At 40.8% G+C, this 18,167-nt stretch overlaps 1 protein-coding gene across 4 annotated transcripts in view; it reads left to right on the top strand.

The window, feature by feature from the left end:
* The first annotated feature begins 4,849 nt into the window (after positions 1-4,849).
* RALGAPB (Ral GTPase activating protein non-catalytic subunit beta) overlaps positions 4,850-18,167 on the top strand; it is a 79,695-nt gene continuing 66,377 nt past the window's right edge. For all 4 annotated transcript variants that reach the window (XM_090286395.1, XM_090286396.1, XM_090286397.1 and 1 more), the window contains exons 1-2: positions 4,850-5,112; positions 15,987-16,202. In XM_090286395.1, the coding sequence (XP_090142521.1) occupies positions 16,017-16,202 (186 nt within the window). In that variant the 5' untranslated portion in view covers positions 4,850-5,112; positions 15,987-16,016. The remainder of the gene's footprint in view (positions 5,113-15,986; positions 16,203-18,167) is intronic.

The following is an 18,167-nucleotide window of genomic DNA, read 5'->3' on the forward strand; positions in this document are numbered from 1 at the left end:
GCTTCAAATTAGAGCCTGTTATCCAGTCTTCCTAAAATATTCCCTATCTAAATCAAGTCTTGACAGAGAAGGAAAACTCTGACTCCAAAAAACCTCCGCTGCCTTGCGGCATACCTCTTCAGGGGAAAGGCTAAGGGAGTAAACCCCGACAGAAAATCCGGAGCCGGAGTCCCTAAGGCAGTTTGACGTTGTAGTCAACACCGGCAACTCCTGCGGCGCACCTGAAGCCAAGCTGTATTGACTCCGTCTTTCCCTTGGACCCTTCAGCTGCGAAGAGAAGGGGGGTCTGCTGCATGGGCAACAGCAGACCCTCCATATCACCCTGCCCAGGCTCTGTAGCTTCAGCTTCACTGGAGAGGACACTCCAGCGTCATCGCAAGATGTCGATTCAACACGGGAGGAGACAGATACCGTGTCACTCCCGAGTCGGACTGCACAGCCATTCTCGGCGGTGCAGATAGACTCTTAAGAAGCTGCACCATCGTCTCTCGAGACGGACGGCTGCCGACGACGAAATCAAGTCTTGAGGATTGAACTTGTGAACCTGACATGAACAGAGACAATAGGCCTGTTTCAACTGACACACAAATATCGAGTATCCCTTCGTTATTGTTGTATCTAAAGTAGGAGTCATCATAGGTCTTCTGAGATTGAGGAATCCTTTGTAGGGTTTTACTAAGATGGCATTGTTGGCTTTGGAGGGGCACTTAGAACATTTTGAGGAGTACCAATCCAAAGTGCGCTACTCCTTAAGGCACAGGATTTGGGCAGGGAACCACTTACCTAGGTCTAATGACAGTATTACATAGCCACTGGATATTACTCACTAAGATTCAACAGTAGCAGCAAGAAAGTGGGTTCAATGCTTAGCCAATGAACATTCCATCTTTCCATGCATCTGCTTATTCCTCCACCCAACCATCAACCACATGCTTGTTGATCACCTACGCGGTGCCGGTATTGTATTAGGCTCAGAAGAAATATAAGTGGGTCTTCCCAATCATTTTCTACACCACACTAGTTCTACATAATATAAAAGAGGGATATGAAAAAGAAAAAAAAAATTAGATACTGATGACATACCTCTCATATAGCTGTTCAGTTAACAACTTTTCTCAGTTATAGCTGTTGAAAGTCCAGTTACTATGATTATATACAATTTACCTCAAAACTTAGTGGCTTAAAGCAATGACAATATTTATTTTGCTCATGAGTCTGCTATTTAGGCTGGACACAACAGGTTTAGCTTATCTCTGTTCTGCTTGGTGGTAGGTGGGGTGGTTTGAAACCTGGGGACTGGGATCATCTGAAGACCTCCTCACTCACATGTCTGGAATTGATGTCAGCTGAGACCTTAGCTAGAACACCTCCACATGGTCTCTTCATGTATTCTGGACTTCCTCTTAACATGGTGGCTGGGTTCCAAGGGTGAGCATTGCAAAAGGGGGTAAGCCAGGTGGAAGCTGTATCCTCTTTATGGCCTGGCCCCGGAAGTCACATAGCATTACTACTGTCCAATTGGCCAGAATAGTCACAGTTTGCAACTAGAGTCAAGAGGAGGGAACATGGGTCCCAACTCTCAGTGGGAAGTGTTGGTTACATTGCAAGAAAAACTGTAGAATGGGTTATATAGATTGGTATCACCAACTCTGGGGGAAAAAATACCTGACACAAGGGATTAATGCAACTGCTCCATTAAAAAAAAATTTTTTTTTGAGTGCAACTCCTTTTAACACACAGTAAAATTACACAATATAAAGTGATGTTTTGACATTACAGTTTCAGATGGCTACACCCTTCCATTTATTGTTTCTAGTTATAAATTATGATATGGAGCCCTGGCCAACTAGCTTAGTTGGTTAGAGCATTGTGGGTTCGATCCCCAGTCAGGGCACATAGAAGAAGCAACCAATGAATGCATAAATAAGTGGAACAACAAAGTGATGTTTCTCTCTCTGTCTCTCCCCTTCTTCTTTCTCTCTCTCTGAAATAAATCAATAAAAAAATTTAAAAAGAAAAACATTATGATGTGGAACAAGTGTCAATTGTGTACTGTTTGGAGAGCCCATGTTTTACTCGGTATAGCATTTCATGTCTCTTCAGTATATTGTGTATGCACACTTTTCCCACATTGCAAAGTATTCTGATGTTTAATCTTTAATTTTCTCTCAAGGTAAAGAAAAAGATCAAGAATATAACATCACCTTTGAAGCATGACTGGCTTGCATCTTTCCTCCACCAATTCCCCCTAATATTAAATCTTGTCTTCTTGGCCAATACAGTAAGTCCTTACACCTTACATTTTATGTAAAAGCCATATTCTTCAAGTTATTTATTGCTTATATAATTTTTGTTTGCATTGCTCCATTGGTATATTTTTGTTCAAAATATTTAGGTGTCTTGGGTTGGACTTGAACACATATTTTTTCCCTTAATAGCTTTTGCTTAGAGGCAGAAATTTCAGGAATGAAGTTAAGTCACTGGGTGGGAGATAGAAGTATTTTCATCATCTCCCCAAGAGCTTTTATTTTTATTTTTTTAAAGGTCTTATTTATTTATCTTTAGAGAGAGAAAAAGGGAGGAATAGAGGGAGAGAAAAACATTGATTGATTATCTTTCACACATCCCCAACCTAGTTTAGTCTTAACCGGGAATTGAACTGGTGACCTTTCTGTCCCAGGACAACGCTCAACCCATTGAGCCACACAAGTCAGGACTCCCCAAGAGCTTTTAGGTAGCTTCCTGGTCCTCTATGTCTGTCACTTTTTCAATTTCCAGCACCCGTTGCTCTTCCAATCTGTCAACCCCATCATCAGCCCCTTGTCTGATATATTACAGGTGTATTAGTATGTGAAGACACAGGGAAAGGCCCTGAGAATGAAAATCTACCTCTGTAAACAGAGAGCAGGGAAATACTGAAAAAGGAGGCTGACCACTTTAGTGTGATAAGTAACAGTTTATTAAGGAAAACTTACATATTAGGCACATCTTGGGTGGCTGCAGACAGAATGGATCCATGAGCTGTTTGGCAGGTGTGAAGAATTATATAGGACAAGGTAGGATAGTCACAGGGTACTAGTACATGAATGCTACCAGGTACGGGAAATTCCATGCTTGACCAGGTCAGGATAATGGCCTGTTCCAGGAACAGCATATAGTGGGAGGCAGGGAAGGGATATTGGTTTATGTAAGAATGAACATCCATTATGATCAGACAGTCCTGGGGGTGGGGGCGGGGTTGAAAGAAGATAATCTCTGCCTTTTGGCTGGGTCCAGCTCCTGGGTCAGATAGTAGTCATGTCTTGGAACAGTCTCTTCTCCACAAGTCACAGGTATTCTAACACTTATTATGTTAGGAATGCATCTGGTTGAAAGTAACAGAAAAACTCAACAAAACTCTACAAAACTGTGGCCTAAAAATCCCCCAACCTCCTGCTGCATAAAACAGGAAGGCAGTCCAGGGTTTGTACAGCTGCTTGAGTATATCTTGAAGAACCAGGCTTCTTTTGTCTTTCTGTTCCTCCTCTTAGCATAGTCCTTCTCATGATCTCAAGATAGCTGCTGCACCTCCAGATGTTGGGCTTCAATTCCAAGCATGTAGTAGGGGGAAGGTAAAGGTCACAAATGTCTCCAAAACTTATTCTGGAAGGGAAGCTCTCCCTTGGGACTTCTGCCTACACCTTATTGGCTAGACCTTTTCTCATTGCCACCCTTAGCTATAAGAAAGTTTGGGAATTGTGTACTTGCTTTCTAGCCTCTGTAGTTTAGAAAGGCAAGAGATAAGTGGTTGGGATACTCAGCGAGCTTCTTAAGATATTTGTGACATAGTGTTTAATTGAAATGTATTGCTTTGATCCACAAAATATTCTGGCTACAGCCCTGCTCCTGTCCCGGAACAAACTTCTTGTTCTTCCCTCCTCAAACTATAGTACTTTCCTGTTGGTGGTGGTGGGTGGTGCAAAGTCTTGAGAAAACACACTTCTGTCCTTTTTACGAGTATACTAGTTTCCTTGTCACTCCTTCCTCCTGGTCTCTTCTAACTGAAAGTAAGGAGTCAGGATCTTCTTTGCTTTCTTCTGCTCTTCTCATCACTACTCAATACCCTGGCCCCTTCTTCCCTGAATATTAAGAACAGTCTCAAGGCCAGATCCTCCCTCCTCTTTTTCCTTAGCCCAAGTTTCCTCCTTTACACTTCCAAACGCTTGAGCTGTACTTTTCTAATGGTATTTATTATTTTCTTCGTTGAAGCGGAAACCAAATTATTCAAAGTGGTACTGTTTACAAAATGCGTAGTGCATTGTTAGGTGCTCCAACTGATAACTTCTGCTATTATTATTAGTTACCATTATCTTATCGCCTAGATCAGACTCAGCTTCTTAATGAGGCTCTGAACCCGATGTGTCTGATTCATCTTTGTAACCCACACCTGGTCTGGAACTGAGTATTGCTCATAATTAATGCTATACCGGCGGGTAAAGGGCGACATTTCAAAGGAAGAGTCCTGTAATGGATGTGATAAGTTTCAGAACCTGCGTGGGAGCCAGAATCTTGCAAAGAAGACCCAAATCCCGTCCGCAACTAAAACAGGCAGCGTCCGGACTGATTCGCAGGGACGGAGGTGGAGCGCCAGCCAGCATGTTCTGCGATGAAGTATGTGCACCCGTCATTTCCCTCCACCCGCTCCAGTTGATCCGGAAAGGGAGGAGGGAATGTACCCCGCGCGGCGATCTGGGATTGCTGCGCCGGCGCAGCTTCCGGCCCCGTGTCTCAGGAATTATTTGACTCCGCCGCTTCGGACTCGCAGAAATCGCTGATCAGGCGCGCTGCGCACGCGCAGTGGCCCACTCAGCTCGGGGAGTTATTTGACGCTGCCGTCCCTGGCAGTCGGAAGTTGCTTGAGCAAAGCTCAGCCGGCCGGCCCGACCGGCCTTCGTCGTCCCCAGGCGCCTTCGGAGAGTCGCTGGCCGATGGACGGACCGACCGCCTGAGGACAGTAGGCTGGGCCAGCGAAAACGCCGACCCTATGCCGCAGGTGGCGTGAGGCGGAAGGCCGAGTGCGGCCGGCGGTGGCGGCACCCGCCCCAGCAATGCGGGCCCCGCCCGTCGCCTCAGGTAACCGGGCGGCCCTCCCCGTGGCTGCCGGACCCTCCCCTCCACTCCCCTCCGGGCGGTTCCGGGACGGCCAAGCCGGTGTCTCGGCCCCAAGAGCCCGGCCTACGGAAGCATATCTCCCCATTTTTTCTGGGGATCCAGGGGGTCCCGGGAAACTTGGCCCTGGAGTCGGCGGCACCTGACGGGTCTGTTTAAACCCGGTCTGGCCCTTGCTTCGCCCTCTCCTGGCGACCTGGGGGAGGGGGCGGGTCTGGAGCGGTGCTGGAGCGCTCGGGAGAAGACTTTGGTCCAGCGGAAAGGTTGGTCGAGTTGCTTCCTCCCTGGGGACGATGCTGCCTATTGCAGTGACACTTGGAGGAGGAAGAGTTAATACTGAGAATAAACACCTAATTCCTGTTAAGCGCTTGCTGTATGCCAAGCATTGTGCCAGGCCATTACGTTCACCACATGTAACTTAACGACAACCTTGTAAGGTAGCATGATGATCCCCATTTTACTGGGGAGGCGACTGAGCCCCTGAATGGTTCGGCGACTTACTTGCCCAAGGTCACTTAGCCAGTAATTTGAACCCAAGGTGTCTGACTTCAGATTCAAGTTCTTAAAATTAGGTCAGTGTCTCTCCAACTTTGCTACAGTTTAAAACCCCCTGGGGGAGCTTTTGAAGATTCCCGATGTCCAGGTAGCACACCCAGAGCAATAAATCATAAGTTGGGGGGTGGGGCTGGTGAAGCCAGACATCAGTATTTTTTATAAAAGATTTCCACGTGATTTCAGTGTGCAGCGAAGTTTAGGGATCGCTTTGTAATTCTGCGTCTCTGAAGACGTTTCAGTGGTTCTCTTAAGTGTGTAGGAGAATCATCTGGGAATTGGTTTAGAAAGTGCATTTCCACAGGCAGAAATCTTTTCATTAGGCCCACCGACGATGACTCCTTGTTTAAAGTCTGTTGGGGGTGGGAAGTAACTGCAGGATTTCTGGGTGAGCTGGACCTTTTAAAGCGTGTACATGTCACGCAACACTGTTTGTTTGCAATTTTCCCGAGTCTACAGGACTCATAGGTAAATGTCTCTAATCTGTGGGTCCTCTTTGCGTATGCTGTCCCTCTGCCTAGGCAGTCCTCCACATTTGCTCCCCCCTCCGCCCAAATGCACATGCTTCCACTCTCACACACATGCACGGGCCCTTTTCTGCCCCTGCCGGACTGCGTGACTCCCAACATTCCAGATGCCTCTCTGTCTGTGACCCCAACCACCTTGGGTCTTACCTGTCTGCTCCTTAGCTAATGGGAATTACCAGGTATTTTTCAGTGTTGTGTTTCTGTCTCTTCCGCTAGATTATGAGCAGCTTGAACCATGTTGTCCATCCGTGTGTTCCTCCCGGTGCTCTGACATGCAGACTCACAGAGCTTTGTGTCCTAGACTGCATGCTGCAAATAGGCGCTTCTCTAGTTCCGTTTTTGCAGAAGGTATTTGATAGTTGTTAATCGACAGTTTTGTTCTTTTTGCTTGGAGATACTCCAGTTAGCTTAATTGATTTATCCATGGAGCTGTTGAATAAACGGATTGAGTTCTTACCACTGGCAACGCACTGTGTAGGACTAACTGCAATCAGCATTGGTTGGTTTTTAATATCTGACTTTATTACAGTCAGATACAATCAGTTCTTTAGTGGAGACCTTTTTATTGCCTTTAGGCTTTGCATATGTTCCCCACCTCACTGTCCAAAACAGTGTTTAGTCGTCATCCATTAACTATTATTACCTTGTTGGTACTTGTGAAAGGCTCATTCTTTTCACCAGGAGGGAGGACATATAAGTACTTCATGAAGAGTAAAACTTTTATGTCAGAGAAATGGACAGACTTAGTATGTATTTAGTGCATAATGCCTGAAGAGCTATTGCCCAGCATATTTATAAGTTTTAAAGGAAGGTAGGGCAGTAATTCAGATGGTATTTGTTCTTGGCTGGTCTTAAAACCATGTAAGGTTTATAAAAGTGAGTGAATATGTGTGTGAAGATCATTATGAAGTGGTTTTTAGACAATAAAGATATTTTTATAGCAGTTAAATATGGTGAAGTATGTGGCAGAATAAAAAAATATTCATTTCATATTATGGCATTCTTTGCAGCATAAGGATTGTATAGAAAGATTTTCCTCGTTCCATTTTGTACTGTCTTAATTTTTAGGCCAAGGCTAATGTAGAAACTGATGGGACAATTCATGTTAAATTCAGATACTCAAGAAACCTGCCCTTGTTTCTCTGATCAGATATGGACAGTGTATCCAGTTCTAGCCTCTGCACACGGAAGAAACTCAGTCTTTAAGCCTGAGGTTTAAGTCTCTGGTTGATCTTCAGAGTAAAGATGAAAATTCCACATGCTCAGTTAAAGACCAAAGTGACTCTAATCATAATAGCCGGAGACCTAGCAATAGATTCTGTTTAATTTGAGATTTCTATCAGTGTTAGCAGGTGTGTTCCCTGACATTTGTAAAGACCTTTCAGATAGAATACATTATTTCCTTTGGTTCAAGATGATTAACTGTTATAGAATTAAGGTACGTGGAGTTTTAAGTTTTTATAGGTGAAGAAAGTAGGTAACTTGCTCCAGACTTTGCATGGTTGGCTTCTAGCACGTCTAGGACTAGAAAGCAGGCCACCTTTCTGCTGTAGTGTTTCCTTCCACACCCATTCCTCCCATGGGAGAGGAGTCTTTGTTGTTCCGTGTGTGTGTTGGGGATGGCGGAAGTGCACCCAGTAGTCTGCTGTGTTTGAGATATTCAATTAGATGTAAAGTGAGCGCTTGGTGTGTGCCACATGTACTTTGCTATATAGACTGGGACACCAGGGTACATAGACACAGCTTCTGCCCTCAAGGAGTCTATAGTCAAGGTTGTAATGGAGGTCAAAGAATAGTATCTGTCAGCTCTGTCAAATAGAACTTCCCACGGTGATGAGCTATTCTATATTTGTGCTGTCTAATATGGTAGCTTCTAGCCACATGTGACTGCTAAGCACTTGAAAAGTGACTAGTGTAACTAAGGAACTGAATTTCTAATTTAATTTAAATTTAAGTAGTTGAATGTGGATATGGCTATTGTATTGGACAGAGCAAGTCTGAGGCATAAAACATGAGAACTGTGGTGTTGCTGCTGGAGAGAGGGCAGGGTTATTATTATTATTATTTTTTTGGTAGATATAGTAGCAAAAACTACCTGTTTCCACAGTAGGGAAGAATGTAGGCAGAACCTGTCTGTTTCTTGTAATTCAAGTTTTATAGGTTCCCTAAGAGTTAAAATCTGGTATATAGGTAAATACAGTCCTGTTTAGCCAAACTTGATTGCTATTTGCCTTTAGGGTCAATAGTACTACAACAGAAATATGAACTATGGTCCTTTTGCCTTTATATGAATGACCTTGAGTGTACTTGTGTGCCTTAAAATCCAGCAAGGTTTGTTTATTTACTCAGTGTTTTGGCATTCTGTGTGCTATTTTCCTAAGAGAAATGAGGCATGCCTGATAATCTGTACCTTGTATTTTTATGTCTCGAAGTATGTTAACTTACATTGTTTTATTTGATCCTTCTCCCAAGTCACTTTAGCTAGGTACTGCAGGTATTCTCCGTGTTTTACAGATGAGAAAACTATGACAAAGAAATACCAAGTGACTTGTCCAGGGTCATAGGGTGAGGTATGGAGTCAGAAGAAAGAAAAGAGTGTTGACCTTCGAGGCAAGTTTCTTATTCCAGCTCTACTGTTATTGATGTGACCTGAGCAGGCCATAACCTTACTTTGTTTCCTCACCTAGGGTTAGTTACTTAACTTTCTAGGCTTGTTATTGGAATAAAATGAAATAACGTGGAAACCCTTTAAAAATGATCAATTATATGAAGCTACATTGTTATTAAGCAAGATTTCTAGTAGTTTTTTTTGTTTGTTTGTTTGTTGCTGCTTTCATACCTCATCATGTCAGTTATCATGTTGAATACTGTATCATGAATTTCGCTTGTCTTCCTCACTACGAAACCTGTTCTTGGGCAGCCATTATATCCTGTTTATATTTACAGGACACAGTGGTACCTATGTCCTAAGACAATACCTGGCACGTAGCAGGTGTTTAATAAATGTTTGCTTAATAAAATAATCAATAATTTGCTTTTACAGAGTTTAAAAATAATGTAATTAGACTTGAAGCTCATGAGGAACAGGGATATTTATTCATTGTTATATTCTCTGTGCCTGGTGGATAGAAGGCATGTAGTAAATATTGGTGAGTCAATTGATGTAATTAATGTCAGGCTGTGGTCTTAGTGTGTCTACCACAGTATTCATCATTTTGGTAATTTGTCAGTTAGGCCAAACCTTCATGTTACTCTGCAGCAGTACCTACAAGCTATAAGCTGTTATCCAGCACACATCACCTGATAATAGAAACATTCAGAGTCCTAGAAAATGGGTGCATTTAGAGTTGGGAAGGAAATTAAGTGATCTGCAAGGGAACACTGTCATTTTCCCTTTCCTCCTGTCACATTAACTTCTGGAGCATTGACAGTAGAGACTTGTCTGCTAGCAGCTCAAGTTGTTAGCTGACAACCTATCTGGGGAGGAGACTCATAAATTCTTAACATAGCAGTCAAAGCCCTTAATCATCTGACGTCAGTTATGTCTTCATATGTCATGGTAGTGTCCAGCCCTCCTCATCCTTGTCCCCATCCTTCCTGCCCTCCCCTCCTCAGTATATGAGCCACACTGGAGTTTGTTTTCCTGCTTGTCCTTCAGCCTGTCTTGGACACATCCATCAAATTTCTTTAATAGAAATTTTAGTTCCTGTTGTATTATTTCTATGATAAAGTTAAACATTCTCTGCTCCTAGTTTTTACTAAATTACCAGTCTGTTATCCATAGTCTTTCAAAATTGGTCACTGCTTAACTTTGAAACCTTTCCACCTTCTTAATACAGCTTTCTTTTTTGCCACTCTGGTTTATAGTTTCTGGTGCTGTTTTTTGCTACTTGAAGTAGGCATCCTTCCTCTTATATATTTTTCTTTATTCTACCAGTCTCTTCTTACTCTTTTTTTCTTTTTTCTTTTTTTGAAAGAGAAAGAAAGAGGGAGAGAAACACCTATGTATGAGAGAAATATTGATCGGTTGCCTCTAGCACACCCCCAGCTGGGGACCTGGCTCACAACCCAGGTGTGTGCCCTGACTAGGAATTGAACCTGTGACCTTTCAGTTTGTAGGCCGTCGACGCTCAATCCACTGAGCCACGACAGCCAGGGCTTACTCTTATTTTTATCCACTCAATTTTCTTATCTCTGTTAAAATTGTAATCTTCCTTCTGTACCCAGTTCATATGCCCTGATCATACCTCGTTTTCCACCTCAGCCCTTCTGTCAGCCAGAAGTAACCTTCTGTCCTCCAAATTTCCATAATATCTTCCCTAAAATGTTTTTTTTAGTGGCCTTTAGTACTTCAACTTTGTAACTTACGTTACAGTTATTTATGTATGTCTTATCACCTTAATTAAACTATGAACTCATTTGAAACAGGAACCGAGTTCTACTAATCTGTCTCCTTCCTGATCTTAACAACTGAATTGTATATAATCGATGGTTAATAACTATTTATTGAATCAACTTAGCAGTTCCTGCCAGTGTCTGGGTGTTTATATGTGTAGTTAGGATGCTGATATGTACTCATCAATTCTATGACCTGATGATCTGTAAATAAAAACTTACTACATCAAACAGTACCCATTCTATCACTCAGAACTTCTTGCATTTCTCTGTAATCCTACTAATCGATAGTCATGTATATATCTAGTTTTAATTATGATGTATGTTTTTATCCCTCCATGGAATAGTTATCATTTATTGATTGCTTACTACAGACTAAGACATGTTCCAAACATCTTATTACATACATTGATTTTTTAATGACCACAGGAAGTAGATTATTATCCTACTGTTATTCCCATTTTATAGAAAAGGATGCTCAGACACAGAGTTAGAATAACACATTTGCAAGGTTTCCCAGCTTAGATTTGAATATAAGAAATCTAGTCCTAGAACCCTGGCTCTTAACCAGTCCTTCTACGTGTTTTCATGCTTATCATGTTTGTGTTTAATGGCTACATTATACTGTATATTTTTTCATGCTCTAATTACGAAGTTATCACATTTTTTATTTTTTTGTCCTCATCTGAGGACATTTTCTTCATTGCTTTCAGAGAGAGACACAGACAGACAGAGAGAAAGAGAGAGAGAAACATGAATGTGAGAGAGAAACATCGTAGTTGGTTGCCTCTCATATGTGCCCTACGACCTTTCGGTCTATAGGATGATGCTCCAACCAGCTGAGCCACACCAGCTAAGGCTCTAAATTTCCTGAAAGCATTTATTTCATTTTCTTACATTTAATCATTTAAACATTAATATATTTAAAGAATTAAATCTTATATTTAAAAACTTTCAAAAGCTTTTAAGAAGAATTTAAAAGCTATCAAGCTTGTTTTGATTGTTTTTTTCCTGGTGTTTAAAAAAAAAATGATACTTCTAATCTTTATTTCAGAATTGGGAAGGGTGATAGCTCTTTCTTAAAAGGCAGATTTTCAGGCCCCAACCCAGATCTACAGAATGGAAGTTTATAGGATAGGGGTCTTAGAATACCCATTTTATACCAGAGCCCTCTACATGGAATTTGAGAGCTAGCTTGTCTTTTTTTATTTTTTCTTTAAAAAAGTCTTTTTCTTTCAATAATCTGTTATCTGGAATAGATGCTAAATATTCCTTAAATATTTGAAAACTATTAACTTTATTTTTTTTTTTTTTACTAATTAGTTTAAAGCAAATGGACATTTTTCAATTTTTATTTGTATATGGCATACAAATTTTGGACATACTTAAGTGGGATAACACTTCTAACATATTCCTTTTTTCCATGGGTAAACCTTGACCTTTCGAAACTTAATTCAGAATCCAGTGTGTGCCAGGGACTACACAGAGATTCAGGAAGTGAGTTTTCCACTCAAGAAAGGTTGACACACTTGTGGTGAAGGTATCTTTACAAATCTAACGAGTAAGCTAATATGAAGCTTGATGTTGACAGCCAGAGTTGGGGAGGAGGGGTGGTATGAGGAGTTAAGAAAAGTTTTACCAAAGAGAGGACATTTGAGCTGTGTCTTAAAGAATGAGTACTGCCCTGGCTGGTGTGGCTCAGTTGGTTGGAGGGTTGTCCTGTAACTAATAAAAGGTTGTGGGTTTGATTCCCGGTCAAGGTGCATACCTGGGTTACAGGTTTGATCCCTGGTCCGGTGCATAAGGAAGACAACCAATTGATGCTTCTCTCTCCCATTGCTGCCACCCCCCCCCCCAAAAAAAAGCAATGAAAAAAATGTCCTTGAGTGAGGATTAAAAAGAGAAAAGAATAAGTACCACATAAGGTGGACCAAGGTGGGGAGTGGAAGTTCACTCAGTGGGAGTAGTGTGAGCAGTTATGTAGAGTATGAAAAAGCTTCTTAGGTTTAAGGAATCACCAGTAATTGTGGCCATAGCTGTGGGTGTGTGTGTGGAGGAGTGGGGAGGGGTTGGGGGAGGGAAGTGCTAGTAGAAGATGAGTCTGGGAAGGTAGACTAAGCAACTTCGATTAGAACTCTAGTAAGGATATTTTTTTAATTGGGTAAAATAATTTAAATTTTATATGGAAGAATAAATGCCTGAAAATAGGCAATTAAATTTTTTTAAAAATAGTGAAGGTGGAGGGGGCTTCCTTTGCAGATAGTAAGAAATTTTATCAAGCCACTGAATTTAAATCTTGTCATTAGCATAGGAATATTCAAATGATTGAACAGAACAGGTTCATAAACAGATTCCTATATAAATGAGAATTTAATATGACAAAACGTATTTCAGTTTATTGAGAAAGGATGTAGTTTTAATAGATGATGCTGGCACAACTATCTAGAAGAAAATAAAATGGGACCTTTTTCTCACCTCTTACAGAAGTAAATTCCAGATGAATATAAAACTTAAATGTGAAGAGTTAAACAATTATCTTTAATGGAAATCTAGTAGACTCCATATACACTTTAGTGTTATGTTTTCAAATTTTTGGACCTTGACCCATATAGTAAGTATATTTTACATTGTGACCCAGAACAAATGCATATATTAAAAAATGAAGCATGTTTCACAGAACATTACTTACCTTTACTATGTGTGATACCTTTATTGTATATCTAGTTCCATATAATTAAAAATGAAAGTATTACCCATCTCATTTATTTCATGACCCACACTTTGAAAAATGCTGATAAAGGACATGGGAGGGAGAAACTACCTAAGTCAGACTTAAAACGAGGAGATATAAAATAAAGGTAAATATTTGGCTAAAACAATGAAATTTTACTTGCTACCTATCAAATTGGCAAATTAATCAGTCAGTCTGATTCCTGGCAGAGGTTGGTGGTAGATGGAGGAGAGGGCTTCCATTCATTTGTAATGTAAATGGAGTTGTTCTGGAGAAGCAGTCTGGCAAGATTTATTTACATTAAAATTACATATATCCTTTGATCCCAACAGTTTCATCTTGGGAACTTGTTCCATAGAAATTAAAAGGCTACTGCTTAAAATATATGAACAAGCATGTTTATTGCATCAGTATTGCCTGGTAACAAAAACAAAAAAAGTGGAGGGTGGGAATGAAGTAAATGTACCTTATTAGGAGACTGGTTGAATAAATTATGCCATGTTAGTGTCATGTCATGGAATGTTACACAGCCATTAGAAAGAGTCTTATTAATTGGAAGGATATTCATGAGGTACTGCTGAATGCACAAAAATATATAGAAAAGTATACAATTCCTAGTTATGCTTGTATATAAATTATTTTAATAAGATTAAGTTAGGGTGAAGCAAAATACAATGGGAAATGTTGGGTTATTAAGATAGATGATTTATCCAGAGAAGAAGTGAATTATTTGGGCAGTGAATGAAGACAGACAAAAAAATGAAAAAGTTGAAAAACTAGCTGTATTGTGTGTGTGTATATATTTTATACTGTATATATACTACATATGTATGTGTATGATATATGTATAATATATATGTTAACTTCTTTAAAATGGTGAGGAAGGAGTGTGTGGTATGGAAATAAGTTGTCATCTGATGGGGATGGCTCCCTGTCATATCAGAGCTCCCTTTTTTCCCCTTCTATTTTTGAGAGTGCTTATTTTAGGGGCTGTGGAGGGCACCAGGATATTTTGGGGAGAATCCTCATAAATTCTGAGGAAACTAAGGCCATCTTTCTTCATTGTAGATACCTTACTCAGTGCTGGTCCATCCCTCCTGTCTTCCCATTTCAGGGCTTCTTAGTGTTAGAGGAGGAGGACATTAGGCCTTATAGTGTCACTGAATGGTACCTCAGCCCAGTTCATCAGATTCCAAAAGAAACTGGGAAGATTGAATAAAACCGTGAGTGGGACACAGGAGGGGGAAGGGGAAGTGGTGGGTTCCTCTTTATGGAAAAGAGAAAGAAAGAAAGTTTGGGACCAGTTTGTGAATGACTCTGACTTTCATGCTAAGGAGTTTGATCTTCATTCTGTAGGCCAGTGATTAACAAATATCATATTTTCTTGAAAAACACTTGATACTTGTTGAGCTGGGATGAGGTTTTCTAAGGTAAACTTAAACAATGCTAGTTTCTTCCAATTTGAAGAACAATTAGCGTAAGGGATAGAACTTTTTAAAGATTAAGTGTACCCATGCATTTTGTTTAAACATTGCTGGTTGGGCAAACATTTCAGAGCAAGTAGAAAGTGGAAGTTACCAGAAGTTATTTGGAAAGGACTAACCATTCTCGATTCTCTTCATGAATATGGCATTTATGATTGTAATATTTACATTACATTTACGCAGATATGTTTTCTGTGGCTAAAACCTCTCATTTGTATGATTGACTTAGACATCACTTCATGGAGGATATATATACAGCCTAGGGGGAAGGGAGAAGCAGTACATGCCATGGAGAATGTGTAGGATAGGGAGAGACTGTACATGCCATGGTTAAGAGCATGGTCCCTGGAATACACAGATGTAGGTTCAAAACCCAGCTCGACCACATTACATCCTTGAAGCCTCAGGTAAGAAGCAAACCTCTCTGTGCCTCAGTTTTTTCATCTGTGAAGTAGAGATAACATTACCTAATATTCATAGAGTTGTTTTGATGATTGCCTGAGGAGTATGTAGTAAATGCTCAGTAAGTGGCAGCTCTTAATATGTTTTCTGAGGCAGTGTGACTTCTAGGTGTTCCATGACCAGAAGTTTGTGTGCCACTGCTGTAGGGAATGAACTGTTATCAAAGGATAGTATGTCTGATTGAGGGCATCGGTGGGAATTTGCAGGGGTATGTTTCCAGCATGTGATAGGTACTTGGAAACCATTGACTGAAAAATCTGGGTCTTCAAGTAAACTCTTTCCTTTGTCTCCCTTTCCTACTCATGGTACTCCATTCTTTCCTCTTTTACTATCCTGGATGGAACACAGAGTGAGGAGGATTCCCTCATGCCCTAAGTGTCCCAAATCTGATCATTTCTCCCCTTGCACAATGGCTGTCTGTTGCAGCTCCACTCCAGGGCTTCGGAGGGCTCTTTGGGGGAGGTTCTCAGACAGCTAGCTGCTTCTCAGGGTTTGCCTTCCTACCCAATTTCACCATGAGGCCATTTTAGGACATTTCTCAAGAAATTTAGACGTGGTTCTCAGTTTTCTTAAGGCAATATGTTTGCGGCTTCCTTATCTTGCTATGTAGGGTAAATCTGTATTTTACTTCCTCTTATTAATTTGCAGCAATATAATTTGATACGTAATTCTGTTTTGTCTTTTCAGGTGCCATTTGGATAGTCCTTTAGCGGCACGATGTACTCTGAGTGGAGGTCCCTGCATTTGGTGATTCAGAATGATCAGGGTCACACCAGTGTTCTGCACAGCTATCCAGAGAGCGTTGGGCGTGAGGTGGCAAATGCGGTGGTCCATCCTCTTGGGCAGGCCTTAGTTACTCCTTCAGTGGCTGGTAGTGAGAATTTGTTAAAAACTGACAAAGAAGTAAGTGTTTCTTCATTTCATTCTACAGTGTGAAAATATAAGTTTATTAATGAAGAATTCATTTAATGTCTTTTTAATGGATTTCTGCCCAATGCAATGTGACTTCCCGATTTTGATCTTATTTGGGTTACAGGTTGGAGGCTCAGAGTTTGTGGCAGGTATAAGGAATAGGTTGCATCGCTGTGCTGCTGGAACTTCCTACTAACCAGACTCAATTCCTCACATGAGCTGAGTGCCCAAGACAGAGACTTGAGTGTCAGGGCCTTCCTTTCTCCTAAACTCAAGAATCAGTCTTCAGATTTCCATTCCGAGATGTGTTTGGAAAGTCTTCATTCCCACCGAGAAGCATTTTTTTTCCTCTTCAGAGTACACTAGCAGAGACTTACCCCGAGGACCATTACTTCCTGCGGTGCACTGTCCGCTTGGCGTATTTGTAATTCCTTGCAGTTTTATACTGGGAAGAGAGGGCACATGAGTAGATAGAGGTGCTCTGGTGCAGCGCTTTTTTTTTCTGTTCCTGCTTTAAAAGGATATGAGACTAGTTCTTGAATCTAGTGTCTTCTAGAATTATACAGTTCAACAATTGTGTGAAGAATCATCAGAGATATCTTCTCCTTTGTCTTTCGTCTCATAATTAGGGACTTGCAACTCTTTTAAGATTCTTTTCTGCAGCTAAATCTTGCCCTCTGCTCCGTATATTGCATTATATTGTTATATTGCTGTTATATATTTTTTACCTAGTCTTTCTAGTTTTTTTTAACCTTTGTAGTGTTTGAGCTTAAAATTTTAAATATATTTATTTATATTAGTTCAACTTTAATTTTATGCTGAAGTCTTTGAATCCTGAATTTCTATCTTAATAAATTAGCTGTGCTTTTTAACTTTGTGATATCTGCTAATGGTCAGCATATAATCTGTTTTTCTCTTTTCCTAAGTTAAAATCTTGGCAAGTCTTCGACATGCCATTGGGCACCTTCTTCCAAAATGACCTTGGTACATTAATCCAGTGTTACTGTCTTTTGGTGTTTCAGCGCATTAAGCCTGTGAACCAAGTGTCGCTGGTTTAATACCCAGTCAGGGCACATGACTAGGTTGCACGTCAGGTCCCCAGTTGGGGGCGTGAGTGAGAGGCAACTACACAGTGATGTTTCTCTCCCTCTCTTTCTCCTTTCCCCTCTCTAAAAACAAACAAGCAAACAAACAAAATTCAGTGAACACCAAAAAAAAAAAAAAAAAAAAAAAAATCCAGCCATTCTGCCTTCCCCTGGGCCATAGGTCTCCATCTTGTCCACAGGACATCCTGCCTCTCACCGATTTCTTACTAAAGCCTCAATTTCCCTTTGCCAGAGAAGGCTGTTAATGGTATGGTGAGAATAGCTTCTGATTTCTAGTTGGAAGACCAGGGTTCAAATTTTCAGCTTCAGCATTTCCAAACCAGTGACTTGGTCCAAATTGCTTAATCTTGCTAAGCTTCAGTTTTCTTATCTATAAAGTGAGGATAGTTTACCCTCTCACACAGGGTTATTTTGATGGTGAGATGATATTTATGAAAGTGCTTTGTAAACTGTAAAGATTATACAATTGTCAGCTGCCTCCATAGTAACCCTGTTAATAAAGGAACGAAGCATGTCTGGCATGACTTGTTCTTTCTGAGCAGACTGGTTCCCAGTGATCATGCTTCCCTTTTATAAGTGCTCACTGATCATGTGCTTAGTAATTTGTTCCATTTTTGCCTGGAATTCATTAAAACTTTCCATTCTACAGTATCTGGAATATAGTTTCATCCTCTTTTGCAAATGGGGCTGTTTTCTCTTTCTCATCACACCTTATTCATTCTTTATGACTACAGGCAGTGAGTGGTTCAGCAGTTCTTTCAGCCTCTAGGATGTGATTCAGGAGGGTCAGAAGGCTAGAACTCATTTAGTGCAGCTAAGTGCCTTGTTAAAATCTTACCCAGCTTCAGTC

The sequence above is a fragment of the Furipterus horrens genome, unplaced genomic scaffold (genome assembly GCF_987537825.1).
Source record: "Furipterus horrens unplaced genomic scaffold, mFurHor1.1.pri manual_scaffold_8, whole genome shotgun sequence".
Lineage (NCBI taxonomy): Eukaryota > Metazoa > Chordata > Mammalia > Chiroptera > Furipteridae > Furipterus > Furipterus horrens.